This window comes from Leptidea sinapis, chromosome 19, assembly GCF_905404315.1.
Source record: "Leptidea sinapis chromosome 19, ilLepSina1.1, whole genome shotgun sequence".
In the NCBI taxonomy this organism is placed as follows: domain Eukaryota; kingdom Metazoa; phylum Arthropoda; class Insecta; order Lepidoptera; family Pieridae; genus Leptidea; species Leptidea sinapis.
In genome coordinates, this window is record NC_066283.1 from 1187961 (window position 1) to 1205893 (window position 17933).

At 36.2% G+C, this 17933-nt stretch overlaps 1 protein-coding gene across 2 annotated transcripts in view; it reads left to right on the forward strand.

Moving 5' to 3' along the window:
- LOC126969923 (transmembrane protein 68) overlaps positions 1 to 17627 on the forward strand; it is a 67632-nt gene extending 50005 nt beyond the window's left edge. For both annotated transcript variants that reach the window (XM_050815558.1, XM_050815557.1), the window contains exons 3-7: positions 4055 to 4149; positions 5205 to 5369; positions 6076 to 6269; positions 7645 to 7848; positions 8969 to 17627. In XM_050815558.1, the coding sequence (XP_050671515.1) occupies positions 4055 to 4149; positions 5205 to 5369; positions 6076 to 6269; positions 7645 to 7848; positions 8969 to 9193 (883 nt within the window). In that variant the 3' untranslated portion in view covers positions 9194 to 17627. The remainder of the gene's footprint in view (positions 1 to 4054; positions 4150 to 5204; positions 5370 to 6075; positions 6270 to 7644; positions 7849 to 8968) is intronic.
- Positions 17628 to 17933: the final 306 nt, after the last annotated feature.

Genomic DNA, 17933 nt, shown 5'->3' on the forward strand with positions numbered 1-17933 from the left:
ATCTGGATATTTGGGTCACCTACCGTAACGTCTCGTAATGGTCAAGTTATTGTCGTAGTCGAATATAGAACTCCTTAACAACTTACACTAAGAGTGCTATCTGTGGCCGGCGATTCTAACTGTCTGTAATCAAAATGCAATGCGCTTACGTTCATTGCTGCATTGCGAAATTTTGTAGATCGACAAATATATTATACACACTCAAGTTTGCGCGTTTACCTCTAAAAAAACCCCATTTGTAGTATCACCGCTCTTCGACAACATTTCCTTTAAAGCCTCGCCTAGTGTCGGAATACTTGTTGTATAAGGCAAAAGGCATAAAAGGCATATAATTGATTCCTTTAGAATTCTTTTTGATGTCATTTCTAATATACTAGATAGTACTACCGCTTTGGAAACTCTTAAAAACGAAACCCTGCATTCTTTTCTTGCGCTCTTTCCAATAAAAATATACAATATTTTACAGTCATTTCTATCGCTATAAAACAATCATAATCTAGTCCCAGGCTGTCCGATCACTTAGATATTGAGCTGTGGAGTAGTAGTAGTAGGATTTACGACAGAGCCATTTTTTAATACGAAACTACTTACTACTGTAGTGTAACGCCAAACACAGATGTGGAGATGATGTTTAGACGATAGAATGGATTATAAATTAAATTAAAATTTTAAATTCGCTTGAGTAGTGGCGGTTCATTGAAACATCCATGAGAGACGCACGCGGCACCGCGTGTTCAACAGCGAGCCGTTTATCACGAGGCACGCCCGAGCTGCAAAAGAATGCTAATTAATAGGAAATGATAAATTTTAATTTGTTTGGGCGACTTTGATAATGTGGGTAGACATAACAATAACCGGATTTGTGGACACGGAGTTTGCATTAACAGTACAATTATACTTTTGATTTATTTGATCATAAGATATGCTTCATTTATTTGCTGAATAATTATTGTACTTGATAAAGTTCACCAGTGGGAGGCTCTTTTGCATAGGATGCCGGCTAGATTATGGGTACCACAACGGCGCCTATTTCTACCTGTCCTGTACCTAGCGCCTGTACCTAGCAGTGATGTGTAAACATTATTGTGTTTCAGTCTGAAGGGAGCCGTAACTAGTGAAATTACTGGGCAAATGACACTTGACACGTTGTGTCTCGAGATGACGTGCGCAATTGTAGTGCCGCTCAGGATTTTTGGGTTTTGCGAGAATCCTCAGTGGTACTGCATTGTAATAGGCAGGACAGGACGTATCAATTACGATCATCTGAATGTCCTGAACGTCTCGTCCCTAATTGTCATAAAAAATCAATATTGATTTACATTTCATTCAATTCAATCCATAAAAAAACCTTTACGTTCCGAAACCATTGATTAGCGGCTATTTTCAATAACGTATCTCTAGTTACGGATACATTGCTGTCACCGTTAACGGCCGTTCCCAATATACTATCTTTAGATTGAGATAAATTACTACCTTCTACTGTTAGTAATTGGCTGTCAATAATCTGAAGATGTCCCAATATACTCGATAAGTCATTCTTATCGCCTTTTATTGGGACGCGTGAATTGCAATTTCCATACAAACTTCTATCGCTGGTAAGCTATACGTCGTCCCATTGACAGACAGCGTGTACGGATAAGGTGAATTACTGTCGATATGTTTATTGGGACAGAAAAGTCAACGATTGCTACGATTTTTATCTCAAGTAAGAGATAGTCTGAATATTAGGAATGGCCGTTCATGACAAGATCTTATCTATCCATAGTTATATCCAGTATAGTTATAGTCCAATGCATCATGTCGATAGGTTATTGAAATGTAAGTAAGCGTTAAAGGATAGATTTGTCTACCTCCAAAAGTTAAACTAAGGATAGATAGGTTATTGAAAACGGCCGTAGATGGTGATGAAACTTTGATAGATTGTTAAACGAAATTTTTATCACTCTTAATTTATTGATACTTAAAGTGGCATTGCAACGCATAATACAGTTATTATTATTCAAGCCAAAGTAAAAGTCAAATAAACTTTATTCAATTAGTATAAAACTTAGCTCTTTTGAATCGTCACTATAAATAAATAAATAATAAATTCTTTATTTTGCTAGAAAACATGTAACAATGGGTGTAAATAGTTTTAATGTTTCAATGTTATCGGCCATTTCTGGCATGCAAAATTATTATTAACAAAATTCTAGTTATTATTATAATTGATTAACAAACTCTATATTTTTAGCACTTAGGTTAATTTAAATTATAATTATTATTTTTAAATGTCATTATTTAAAGACTAGAATTAATATATATTTTAAAATCAATTTAATTTAACCTAATGTGTCAACATTTCATTTATGGAATAAAAACATTTATCTATAAGCCATGTAAAAAGATCCTTTTTAAATCGTTGGACGGGTAATACGCGTAAGCTTGGAGGAGTATATATATCCCCTGGCACATTCCCTATTTGGGGTCGGCCCTCCTGATACAAGATCGCCACTGTTTGCGATCTTGGGTCATTACTGGCGTTAAGCCTAGCATCGTCATATCTTTGTTAACAGTTCTAGTCCAGGTAGTTGGTGGGCGGCCTCTGCCTCTCTTTGCCTCATCCATATCCATGACTCGTCTCGTCATATGGTTTTCGTCCCTACGCATTACATGCCCATTTTGAATCGTCACTACAAAAAATTTATTTTAAATTACTGAGTTTACCATAATTATGTTCGTAATAAGTTGAGCTCGTTAGAAGAATATATAAGAAACTGAACGGCCACTCTTTTCAATTAAATAGAGTATTTTACAATGGCTGTAATATACATAACAAATTAGTTTGTAAGATAATTTATAAGATTTATAATATAAATTATTTCATAAAAAGTAATAAAGAATTAACTGTATAAATATAATTTATCGTATATTGGATGCATCAACCTTTAGAGCTTGAATTCATTGTTTGTGTAAGGTTCTTCATGAACATGATGGTCGTGATTACTGTCACAATTAGTAATTGCCTCCCTCAAATAAAAGGCATTTATTAACTATAACAGATCGACCTGACACCACAAGCAGCGCCCGTTCACGAGTTGACGCATGGACCAGCCATCGTTCCACTCGCAAGTTATACAAACAAAATAAGCAGTCGTAATTAAAATTGAGTAAATGGAGCTTTTATTACGTAGAGCGATTTACAATCTTATATCTGGCCATTTGTAAGACAAATTATTATTATTAGCTTCACCTGTGTGTATGTATGTATGTTTTTATCATTTTTGCGCGATTCAATTGGGGCGCGATTTTGACCCAGTTTAAACGGCCAGATTTCGTTCAAACTTCGTAGATTTATCGAGGACCGATGACAATACATTAATTTGATAAAATTATTCCACTTTTTAATAAAGATTTTTGTTAATTTGTATAATTTTTTCATCTATCGTCTTTATGGCAGCAATTGATATTCAATTTAAATTTCAACCATTATCTTTTCAACCAAGCATGTTTTTTATTTTTTTTTATACATTTACTAGCCGTTCCCGCCCTCTTCGCTGGGCGATTTTTAAAAGAAAATAAATTAAAGAAGTAACATTGTAATTCGAAAAATAAGTCGCCATAAACCATCTAGGATACATTTCGCATCGAATGGTGGTAGTTTCATGTCGATACGATTAAGGGTTTAGGCGTGAAAGAGCCTCAAACAATGACCATTATATATACAGGTGCATTTTGAGCATTTAATTAATTAATTTACAAAAAAATACCCACTTAATTGATTACTTTCTCATATCTACATATCATAAAAGTAGGGGTGTTTTTTTTACATTTAAGTCGGTTCAAGTCCCAGACGAGGCAAGTAATTTTTAGAAAATCTTTGAATGCAGAATTACTAACTTTGAAAAATTACATAAAGTCTTCTTTCAGTAAAATACCCTATCTACGATATTTAAGGTACTTTCCCTTCATGTCCCATAACTTTGGGACGCCCTGTATATAGAAGATAGGTAAGTTTGGTATTGCTTCTGTTTGGTGAGCGGTAAAGGTTGAGTGTGTCACGTGTACGTTGCAGGTTGCGGGTAGTCGGCGGAGTGCACGGCGACTGGCGTCACGCGGCGCGACTGGCGGTGTGTGCTCTGTGGGACGCGCACGGCTGGCTGTGGCACGGTCGGTACAACTTACATTATTAATATGCACAAATAAAATTGCCTTCTTTGTCTTTTCTGAATTCCTGGTAGCGTGTGTGCAATTGTATGATGATCTATTTATTAGCACATAGTCAAAGTCAAAGTTTTTAATGCATAAACACGTTAGATTAAACTGGGAGAGTTTCTTGCGCCTGGGAGAGTTTCTTGAGCCGCTTCTTCGTTCTCAGAGCGCCATTTGTTTCCGAAGCGGTAGTAGTATCTAGTAGTATAAGAAATGACATCAAAAAGAATTCTAAAGGAATCAATTTTGAGAAAATAAATGTCTTTTAATGCCTTTAATGCATTTTTAGATCGATGTTACATAAATATTATTAAGTACATGTTTGCCACATTTATGACGTGCAAATTTAATAAAATACATTTCTAAATCATTAGTTACAATAATATAAATTTAACAAAAGATTAGTAGCAGTATTATATATATAGTCAAGTTTTTAGTTGAAAATATTCGTCTAATGAATATAAGCAGTTTTTACTAAGGTGTATATTCAATACATTTGTTATTGTTTTAAAGTGATAACCCTCACTTCTGGGATTGATTACACAAATTGATTATTGCTGGAGAAACGCCTCTCTAAAATATTTCCACGACGATCGGTCCTGCGCTGCCCTCATACCGCAACGTATTCCGGCGATCTTGACCAGATCTTCGGTCCATCTTGCCTACCAATACCGGTACGTGGTCGCCATTCGAGGACTTTACTGCCCCAACGGACAGCCGTCGAACTATGTGCCCTGCCCACTGCCACTTCAGTTTCGCAATCATTTGGGCTATGTCGGTGGCTTTGGTTCTCATTTCTGACTCGATCTCGCAGGGAAACTCCGAGTGATAGTCCTCTCCATTGCCCTCTGAGCGAGCATGAGCTTTCTCATAAGGCGACCAAGTCTGCGTTTATTAGTGACCATATTTCTCTGGCTGTTCATCTGGGAGGTACATATTTTGCTTCAGCCATCATCATCGCTACCGGTAGCGATGTCATAACTCATAATGTACTAGTAATTGTTGGGTTTCAGGGTACGACATCTGCGGGCTGGAGAACATTCCCGATGGCCCGTTTCTGGTGATATACTACCACGGTGCGCTCCCCATCGACATGTACTACTTCATAGCGCGTATGATGCTGTTCAAGCGACGTCACATACACACCGTGGCCGATCGGTTCCTTTTCAAGATTCCAGGTGAGACGCGTACCGCCACGGATAATACACACTATGCAGGACCTTATCTGGAGCACCCTACCTACTAACAATTATAAAGCTTATATCAACATAACCTTTTTTTATGAAAATAAGGGACGAGACGAGCTGGACTTCAGCTGATGGTAATTGATACGCACTGCCCATTCAATGCAGTGCCGCTCAGGATTCTTGAACAACACAAAAATTCTGAGCAGCACCACAATTGCGCTCGTCACCTTGAGACGTAAGATGTTAAGTCTCATTTGCCCAGTAATTTCAGACCGAAACACAGTAATGTTTACACATTACTGCTTTACGGCAAAAAGAGGCGCCGTTGTGCAAAGGAGCCTCGCACTCCTCGGATTCCTCTTTCGCACGACACGCCACAAGTTAGGTTATCATCCTCACCATCTGGATGTGTGGCGGTACTCCACAGTGCGATATTCAAGGAGCTTTCTTCCACGTACTAGGTACAAAGCCGTGGAAAGAACTTCCTTGTGCGGTGTTGCCGGGACGATACGACATGGGTACCTTCAAAAAAGCGCGTACACCTTCCTTAAAGTCCGGCAACGCTCCTGTGATTCCTCTGGTGTTGCAAGAGATTGCACTTAACAACAGGTGACCCGTACGCTCGTTTGTCCACCCGTTCCATAAAAAAAAGCCTCCCACTTGGGCCTGGTGTTGATGATATGATATCCATCTCCAGGGTGGCGGTCTCTTCTGGAGTTATTGTGCGTGATCCCGGGCACTGTGCAAGAATGTGCGGCCGTGTTAAAGTCTGGCAACCCTCTCGCCATCTCCCCTGGAGGGGTCTACGAAGCGCAGTTCGGAGACCACGACTACCGTCTCTATTGGAAGTCGAGGATTGGCTTCGCTAAAGTGGCTCTGGACGCTAAAGTGGTGAGTGAATGAGCACCATTCTTATGATACATCTATTATACTCAGTCTCTCAAAGAAAAATTTAAGGAAATAAATATTATGACTGTTCATTGTCAGTACATTTATGAAAATTTAATATATACGTTCACAAAAATAGTCACCTTTTTGCTCTTAATTGTGATTTTCATTATTATAACACTAGAGATAAGGGATTGCTTGTAACTAATTCTAGTAGGCTTCATAAGATACATAATAGCTTTAAGGGTAAATTTAATACACTTATATTGTAATATAGGCCCAGCCACTGTTCAGGCATTATCTATAAATAAATTTAAATGTTTTATAAAAAAATGGTTCTGTCGTAAATCCTATTACTCCACAGCTGAATATCTAAGTGATCGGACAGCCTGGGACTAGATGATGATTATTTTATAGCAATAGCATTGACTGTCCAATATTGTATATTTTATTTTAAAAAACGCAACAAAGGAATTCTGGGAGAGTTTATTGCGTAGCTTCTCAGCTCTCAGAGCGCCATTTGTTTCCGAAGCGGTAGTAGTATCAAGTATATTAGAAATGACATCAAAAAGAATTCTAAAGGAATCAATTTTGAGAAAATAATATAAAGTGACTTGACTTCCATACTTACCTACTCACAAATGGTAACTATATTTATTGTAGGTCGCTTCATTTATTCCTATCGCAAAATAGTACTTAGTACTTGTATTGTGTTTTGTGTTACCCGGCTCATTAATAACACTAATTAATACTACACCTGTCACCTGTAAGGCGACATCCTAGTACCTATATTTGTGTGAGGTCATATCATATCGCACCTCAAGTCGTTTAGAGTTTGGATTCAAAATCAAACATTTTTATTCAAAATAGAATGTGACATCACTTTTTGAAAGTCAAAAACTACCGCCCATTCGAAAAAGAATGCCTCGGACCTGAAAACAACATTTTTACTGAGATACCTATAGTCACGGTTATGGACAGATAATTAATCCTCGTTTATCATTTACTCCTTTATTTTTATATTAGAATGTCCTAATCACCATTACATAACCCAAACGAGTGTAGTAATGAAATTCAGTACAACATTATATCATCCATTTTCATAATAACACTCCTTTGGATGATATTATGGTAACTAGTAGGACTGCCTTTTTTAATGTTAGCAGTAAGCAAACTGTTTCAGAATATTTTATAGAGGATTCATATTATGGGTGTAGATAAAGTCTTGTATGAAACTGTTGATAATTAGTTATTAAAACACTAATGTGAACTATTATCACATTCGTGTTTTAATACCCCTTATTACACAACAGTTGCATAACTCCTGTTGTTAAAGCAACATTGCCAACAAAATAGTTAGTATTCGCGTGAATTCCAGCCAATAGTCCCGATGTTCACACAAAACGTCCGGGAAGCGTTCCGCACTGTGGGCTGGCTGCGCGGCGTGTGCCTGCGTCTGTATTCCGCCACCAGGATCCCGCTCACGCCGGTGTACGGCGGGTTCCCCGTCAAGCTGGTCACGCACCTCGGGAAGCCCATATACCCTGACCCCAGCCACACACCCGACCAGCTGAAGAGCATTGTAAGTCTAAACAATTTTTGTTATGTTTTTGAAATGATAACCATCACTTCTAGGATTAATACACAAATAACATTTGAAAAAAAAAATTATGACCAATGAGGGACTCGATGCGACTCTCGCGTTCCGTGCGTGTGCTCTTGCACCTGAGCTAACTGTTCGAGTGACGTCATAAAATCTAGTATGCTTTGTTCAACTGTTGTCAGGTTGTGGCTTCATCTACAGGATCTACTTTACAGCTGATAACCTGCTCCACCCCAGTATTTGCATATTGGGAAATTAATTTGAGATATCGCTCTTGCAAATCTAAACAATTTGTTATTGTTAGCCTACCGATTATCACATTACAGAACATACTTTGATTCACGTAAGTGGACTTAGCTATAGTTAATATAATTATTATTAAGGTTCAATTTGCCCTTAAGGTGTAACTGCTGGAAATAAATTAGCGTGACGTAATTGTTCTTAAGTGATCCCCTCAGACTAACAACCTCTTAAATAACACAAAGACGAGCCACACCCCTAAAAGATCACTTTTCGGTACATGGTTTAAGAAAGACATAGAAAGCTTATTAGATAGTACCAATCCATGATTGGTGAACCTTGTCATATTAACGCCTGCGTAAAGCCAACACCAAATAATATGGAATAGTACAAGTACAAAAGTCTCACTCCGCAAAATCAATTAAAGAAATAGGGACTTTTGCGGCTATACAATAAGGTGTAATTCAAATCGCACAGCGCTATTAATCTAAATTTTTATTCACCTAGAAGTTGCCTCTCTTTCTATCGCGTGACTCTTGCCTCTTCGGACGACATTAGGGATGTCTTCTTAACATAAAACTGTACCTACCTAGTATAAGGTCATCTTATAAAAAGTAGTTATCAGTTTTTTCTATAATATAGTAGTCTTAATTTACGGGGATTACTTACTGACCCTTAAAACTTGTGCGACTGTTGGCGATGTGACGAATGATTTAGGTGCCACATATATATATAAAGTAACCACATCAAAACGCAATGGTGGTAAAGTCAAAAATCAATTCAACTTGTCTGTGTTATATATAGTATACATGTTCAGAATGAAACCATTATTTAATTAATTCTATTTATTAAACCTCAGGTGGCAAGCGCAATAGAAGAATTAGTATTAGAACACCAAAGAGTTCCTGGCAACATACTACTTGCGTTAGTAGAGCGAGTTTTAGAGCTGCCCAAGCCAAGAAAACACAATAAGCATCCAGAAACCAATGGGAATTGCCGCAATGGCGCTTGTAAGAACGGCAAGATAAAGACAGAAGACAGCTTAAATGAGAAGTGCGATAAAGACAAAACGAAAGTGTCGTAGTGGGCGTGGCCTAGTGACTGTGTTTGTGTAGCACCGCCCCCGTGTGTGAGTAAGACAATTTGTGAGTATGTTTGAGTCGTGATAATGGTGATGCGATACGATCAAACCAATTGATTTAAACAAAATTATGAATGCAGCGATAACATTATTGCTATGTACAGCTTTTATTCACAAAATGACGCCATAATGGTGATTCAGTGTACCTACTATACATAATATATCGTGTTGATTTGTAATATCAGCAGCTTATGCTCGTATGACCAGTGTGGATACGCAAAGTCTAACCTGGATCGAATATATCTGTTTATCCGGGTTAGTCTCTGCGTTCCCGATTATAATAATTATAATTAGTAAGGCTAACTTGCGGTCATTGATGACTGGGGCTGAACTCTAATACATACACCCATAGCAGTAGAGCTCAGCTTATTAGTAATCATAAAAGTACAACATTGCATTTGCCAATATCTTAATATATCTATATAGTAATAATAATAATATTGACACACTTGTACACAAATTATCTTGCCCCAAATTAGGCATAGCCTGTGCTATGGGTTGCAAGACAACGATATATTTAATACGATATACATACTTAATCATAAACATCTATGATTCGGAAACGAACATCCATTTTCATCATATAATTGTTTGCAACTACCGGGACTCGAAGCCGGGACCTCTAGCTTAGTAGGTAGGCTCGCTAATCATTGGGCTATGCATTTACATAATATTATTAATATGTACTTATTTTCATCACGATAGAGAATGATAATACTGAAATATTAATCAAAAATTTTGACAAAATCAATAAAATTACAGACAGAATGTAAGGATTTAATGACTGATAATTGAAATGATAATCAGCTTTGTCAATGGAAGTGCGCAGTAGAAGCGGGCTCACTTGAACCGAGTTCTGTTGAGCAACTATTGTTGGAATTGCTAATCACGCAATATTACTAGATATAAAAATGGCGTCCGAATATCAGAAGATCAATTAAAATACTTCCCATTCGTTAGATCGTTGAGTCTCTTTCATTAGTTGAGCGCAAGCGCCGACAGGTTCGTGTGTTCGCCTCCCGCTTCATCTTCCGCGCCCCGCGGTTTCCATCTAACAGGTTTTACATCGCACGGAAAGAAAGATGATTTAATCGTTTTATGAAGTAGAAGCCCATTAAAGGAACAATTAGTAATATAAAACGGTGTGTGATAAGAGATGCGGAACAGCTGTCTTTGTTTTTTTTTATTAATATTATTATTTCCTTACCGTAGGCTAATAAAGAAGGACAAGACGGATACTACACTCAAAAGCAAATAAGCCAACCACCAGACAGTCGGCCGCTCGCGATAAGAGGTTCTGGATCGCAATGAAAGAAAAACGCCAATTTTAATGTTTTATGGATATTAAATATAAACTTTATATTAGTTACAATAATAAGGGACGAGACGAGCAGGACGTTTAGCTGATGGTAATTGATGCAGTGCCGCTCAGGATTCTTGAAAAACCCAAAAATTCTGAGCACTACAATTGCGGTCGTCACCTTGAGATATAAGACGTTAAGTCTCATTTGCCCAGTAATTTCAGTAGCTACGGCGCCTTTCAGACCGAAACACAGTAATGCTTACACATTACTGCTTTAAGGCAGAAACAGGCGTCGTTGTGGTACCCATAATCTAGCCGGCAACCTGCGAAGCCTCCCTGGTTACTCCCTGGTTACAAGATATTTAACTCGTATACTTTGTTTAACAACTGCGGCTAATGTTCCGTCTTATTTTTTATTACATTGTAATATATCTAAAGATCTAATTTATCTTCATAGAAAAGTGAATAACATTTTAATCGAGAATTAATTTGTGCGTGATTGTACTCATGGGCAGCCATAATATACACATCTCGGCCTCAACTCCTATGCGCTGTATTTACGCATAAAGTTGCGCAATTATTTGCGTTTTAATTTAAAAGCTAGAACTCCTATTGGCTCAATTTTGGACCGTGAAATCTGTTTTTTTTTATGGAATAGGAGGACAAACGAGCTTACGGATCACCTGTTGTTAACACACAATCTCTTGCAACACCAGATAATTTGTTTAGTACGGGGCCAAACGATTTGAGTTCATGACCTGTTATGATTTGAACTGTTTGAACAGTATGAAGTTGAAGCGATAATACCCGACTCCACAAAACACCGACACCGTTTAAATTCTGTCTTCTCAACGCTGTTTACTGAATTTCTAAACTTGACGACTTCTATTTTTTTTGTATGGAAATGGAGGATAATCGAGTGTTCGCGTCACTTGGTGTTAGGTGATCACCGCCGCCTACATTCTCTTGCAACACCAGAGAAATCACAGGAGCGTTACCGGCCTTTAAGAAAGGTGTACGCGCTTTTTTTGAAGGTACCCATGTCATATCGTCCCGGAAACACCGCACAAGCAAGCTCATTCCACAGCCTTGTAGTACGTGGAAGATATTTATTTATTTACGCTTTAATAACGTAACGTGCATTTATTTCGAGATATTTCATTAAATAATATTTCTTTTGTTGCTTTTGGTAAAATGTCACAATTACCTATTAAACATTGGCGTCCAATTTCGAAACAATTGAAAGTGCACCTACAGAAAGTGCTGTTCCGAATTTGTTCAAATGATCTCCACCATGTGAACCCGCTGTTATGCAGTCTATCCCGAGACTTAAGGCAAATGAGACTTAGATCTTATCAAGGTGGCGAGGTGACGAGCGCAATTGCAGTGCCGCTCAGAATTATTGGGTTGTCATGAATCCCGAACGGCACTGCATTGTAATGGGCAGGACGTATCAATTACCATAAGCATAAAATGTTTATTTCCTTTTAAATTAGTAACCAATAGATCTCGTTGGTTATACATATCTCCGTATTCTCAGCTGCATAAAAATCTTAGTAATATTCTGTAGTCATTATAAGTAACTAAAATATTCGCGCGAGCGTCTTGAGCGCCTTAGATCATCGGTGCGCTCGTGGTCGATAAACCCACACCGATTACAAAAATAAAGCCTGTTGTTAGTTTAAGAGGCATTAAGTTTCTCAAAATTGATTCCTTTAGAATTCTTTTTGATGTCATTTCTAATTTACTAGACACTACTACCGCTTCGGAAACAAATGGCGCTCTGAGAGAGAAGAATCGGCGCAAGAAACTCTCCCAGCATTTTTTGTTGCGCTTTTTAATCAATTATACAATATTGTATTGCTATTACTATAAAATAATCATAATCTAGTCCCAGACTGTCCGATCACTTAGATATTCAGCTGTGGAATAGTAGAGTTTACGACTGAGCCATTTTTAATAAAATATTTAAATTTATTTATAGATAATGCCTGAACAGTGGCTGGGACTTTATTATAAAATGTTGCGTGTGACAAAAATATAGTATAACTAGTTAATAAGTAATGAAATTAATTACATGGCATATTTATAGCTTACAGCGATAATCTTCAAATATTTTATATATCTTATAGTAGTATTCTTTTAACTATGAAGAACATGTAAACATGTGCCAAATTGTACATGTTGTACTAAGCAACGAGGATGTAAATACTACGTAATAAGAAGCGGGATTGCCTGAGTAAAAATTGAAATTTAGTTTAGTATGAAACGTGCCGTAAATTGACATAAGTTTGAAATAGTATAGTAATTACAGTATGGCGACGTCCACTGACCTCTACTATATACCACTGGACTGGCGGCTGTAAAAATGCTTTTGTGCCTGTTTGATATTCGCCATTTTGGCGCTATTGGCTATGTAGTGATAGTCTGTGGTACTTAAACTAGTGATGACAACATTGATAGTGGGAAACTATTTATAAAAAAAATGTCTACTTTATTAAGTTGATTCTCGATGTATAAATAAAACGGAAAACGAAGGAAATTAATTCAAAATGTAAAAATACTTCAGAGTATTGTACGTTCCTTCGCAGTCGTTTGTGTTATACGTTAAAATTAGTTCTCTGGACGCTCGCGAGTGACGCTTCAAATAGGCACAAAAAGTTTGCTGTCAGACATATAGAACAGCCTGTCCAGTGGTATTTATACAGATCAGTCGAGACAACGTATAATTTGGCTTACACGGTTGATATACTTACCCTTAGATACTCGAACAGTTGCTTAGCGGCCGTTTTCAATAACGTATCTCTAGTTACGGATACATTGCTATCATCGTTTAATGATAAGATCTTATCTATCCATAGTTATGTCCAATGCTATCTGTCGATAGGTTATTGAAATGTAAGTAAGCGTAATAGGATAAATTTATCTAACTCTAGTAAGTTAAACTAACGATAGATAGGTTATTGAAAAAGGCCGTAAAACGATTTGGATTTCGGATCTTTACATTACTTTACTTTTGGCATTCTTTTACAATATTATAGCCGTCATCTGTCAATCTATCAATGACTGCACGTTTCATACAATCGAGTGAATCGCTTTTTTCTTAGAAAGTTTCGCTAGGAGGGTACTGAGTTCATGTTTTAGTATGAGCCAGTATAACCCGCCCGTTAAGACACGGACGGAAGTCGGAACCTTGTCATAGTCAACAAGCGAACGACATATTTTGATGGTAATATTAGAAGTGTCTGGCTGTACCTGTCGCAATTATAACGTCGCTGCATCGTTCTTATTACGCCTTGAAAATAGCGAACTCTTAGCTTAAAATATTATCAAAAAAAATATTAGAAAAACAGATTTTACAGGTACGTGTAAATCCACAGTAGCCAACAGCGATGGTTTACGATATGTTGTGAACGTTACCTGACCAATGAACAGTGAGCACTCACTTACCCGCGGCTGATACTATGAATGCTACTGCATTATATTAGGTCGATGGTCACAGGTGGCGGCTATATACTTAAATAAAACAAATTTTAATTTTAGAATACGGTCCTATACAGGTACTAAGTTTCATAAAAGTTAATAAATCGCACGCTGGACGCAGCTTTCGAATAGCGTGCTATCGATACGTACGTGTGCGTACGGCGTGTACGAATACACACATGGACACACGTCTTGATTCAAACGAGGCGTGTTAATTAATTAATTAAAACGAGGCATATATCTATCTTAATTCACTAGGTGCCTGATTTATTTAAAAAAAAAGGAATTACCATGCCTTGTACAGATCTTGAACTGTGAGTGATAATAATTTCAGACATATTCACCTAACTTATCACCACAGATTATAAACGGAACAATTATTTTTGACTTATGCGCATTTAAAAATTGAAGTAGAACAATCTTTAGCCAAGTTGTCCACTGCGGTGACCGTCGCGTTGATCGCCTAGTTGACAACTCGCTGATACTGAATCGATAGTTCTATCTGGAAGGGTATTCGATTGGCGTTGAATCGGTGTAATGTGCGAAGACCTTTACGCAAAAGATAAGGTTTTAGCTAGTAAATAATAGAGATAACTGAAATAGCTACGTAGATATAAATTTGTGTTGTAATTATCATGACAACAGCGCACTGGCCAGTGTGAAACCTACTTAATTTTTTGTTGTTGTAAGTATATTTGTGATTTTATAATTAAGTTTTAGATTTTAGAAATGTTTGTCTTGTATTTGAACTTTACCAAAAAAATATGTGACATTACGGTAGCAAAATTTAAGAACGATCTTGTCAATAAGTATATGATTTTTACAATTGGCAAATCTTAATAAGCTTAACTCAAATTCAATCAACGTAGAGCCGTTGATGATATTTAGCGTAAATAATATGTGTGCTTCTAAAACAGGATTTTCAGCTGATGGTTATTGATACGCCCTATCCATTATAATGCAGTGCCGTTCAGGATTCTTGAAAAACCCAAAAGTTCTGAGCAACACCACAATTGCGCTCGTCACCTTGAGACATAAAACGTTAAGTCTCATTTGCCCAGTAATTTCACTAGCTACGGCACCCTTCAGACTGAAACACAGTAATGTTTACAGATTACATAATCTAGCCGGCTTCCTGTGCAAAGGAGCCTCCCACTGAACTTAATTATATAAAATTGTATGCGTTATTGATTCGTATAAATGAAATGTAAAATATCTCGTGAAGACTCATCGAAACTTTATGAATGGGTCTTAAAGTCTCGTATAGACTTGAGGTGCGCTGAGAGCGGCTCGGCTGTGTTGAATTATTTACATTATCTAGTCAACGTTTCTTTGTCAAATTCACGAGTAATACATATATGTCGCAGGTATATTGTCGATGCCGTGATATTACAATTGGACGTTATTCCAGAAAATGGTTCCAAACCACAATCATGTCGAAATTGAGTTAAGAACACAAAACTGGTCACGTGATTCATATGATATAAAAATGACAGCCCTACTGTCACTCTTTAAATGACATCATGACTTAGTAGCCCAACCCACATGCATGGAATATACTAATATTAATTATTAAACTTTAAACCGAATTCCTTAAAATGTGATGTTTGTGGATTGGAACGTTTTTCAGGAACCACGTCCAATTTCACTAGTGATATTATAATAAAACGGTAGATTGTCAATCGACTTCATTTCAAAAAAAATTTAAAAGCCTGGTTTAAGTGACATTATAATTTCACGGTTACACTACAGTGATATTGAAAGGCAATGATATTTTGACAATTTTATTGGTCGTTAGTTTATGAGGCCGTGTCTGATTGGTCTGTTTCTTATATTGGTATACTAGTTATTATTTTTTAGTTATACATTACTGTAATCAACTAAATGTTATCTAAGTGAATCGGCCTTTGTTCACTAATACGTCCCAAACTGTTTATCGCAGCGCAGGAGCCGAGCGTAGCGTGCCGCGGCAGAGGAAGGCGAGTGCCAAAACCGAATCGGCCCTTGTTCACTACTATTTCAACAATATTTATTGATTGAAAATTGTTTGCACGCCGCAATGTCTATTATTATTATTATTTTGCAAATTGGGTATGAAAAAAAATTGGCCAATCAGAACCCTCGACGTCTCACACTACTAACTTCATTTATATTATACCTAGATTTATTATAATATTACTATAGTGTACTCGTGACATTACAACGCCATGTAATCCCAGTTCGATACATAACATAAAAAGGTGAAAGAAAGCTAATGAACAAAACAGAAATATAGCTTGTATTTTATTCATAAGTCTTTCTGATACATTATTATTTGCTTCCTTTCAATTATTTTTAGTGAAAAATATTCAAACACTCATTCTTATATTTATCATAATTCTTGAGATAAATATTAATATTGATTATTGACTCGGAAACTTAAGTTTGATATTTTTTATTATTGAAACTATAATTGTCTTAAATAAAACATGCATTACCTAGAAATTACTTTGAAAATGAATTAGGTATTTTCTTTTCTTATGTACGAAACTCACGACCCGACGAAAGCAGTTATGCCAAAACAATGATTGAAGTTTTATTTTAGATGTAATTAAAGAAATATTTAATGTTTTCTTTACGGCAGTTCTTTATTTTATTATTATATATATTGAAAAATATCTGCCATTGGAAACATTAAAATTAATTAATATGTTTTATATTATATTTTCGTATGCGCTGAGATTATTTTGATAATAAATTGTAAATTGAACTGTGTAAGTAGGTATTTGGTACAATATTGCATTTAATTTGTTAATTATTATATTTACGTAGATATTATTGTGATATTTATTATCATGCTGTATATTAGTAGGGCAGTAAATAATTTATTAGTAAAAATTCCATGATAAATAAGTCACATGAAGTCACTGAAACATGGTTGTAACTTCGGGACAAAGAGTAGGTACCATCAATAGCCATGATCGCTGTCAACGCACTCACGCTCTCGCTAATGGCGATAACGTGGTGACGCGCCGGCTTACTGACATACTTACATCATATATATATAGGTATGTTTATTAGGTTATTCGACAGTTTTGTTTGAAAATACTGTTTAGAACATAGACATTTAATATACTAGTTTATAGTCGACCTGAGTACCCTGTATCAAAAATGTTGATTTGTCGAAGTGTGTGTGTTAGCTAGTGGTCTAATATTCAAAATACTTTGGAGCTAATGTAAAGCTAGGCTGTCTCACGTATTCACGACTTACCTTCTTATTTTATTTTTTTACTTGTCAATCACAATACAGGTTACAGTAACAATCGATTCTCTTTTCTTTTCTGGCTGTATCTCCGTTCGAGATTTCCTTCTATGTCCACGAACTTGCTATTCGATACGTGGTAGCGCGAGGTATATGTTTTGATATTGAGGAATAATATATATTTAAGAAGTTTGTGTCATTTATATTATAATAAATTTGTAGATATATTTTTGCTTCGATGTATATTTTAGGAATTCCCTATTACATTAGTGTTTATACAATATAGAATTTATTCGTTTCTAAGTAATTTTAGTGTTTAAATATTAATAAAATAAATATTTTACAATGTGTTTAATGTATTATTTATTCTGCACTCATATTCAAGATATAAACACACGTGACCTTCCGATCAATTCAAGTGTATTTTCTAAGCATTCTTAATATAACTGTATAATATTTTTTTTAAATGCTATCAAAAAGAATTTTATATTACCATTTGTATTGTTTAAACTTTAACTTCCTTTATGAGAACCAATGTCGACAAAGCTCACACATTTGCCAATTAAAATTATTTGTTTTACAAAGAAAACAATGATACACTTATTATAATTGTTGACCGATGCTACTCTTCAAGAGTTTTCTTTTCTGCCGATAGA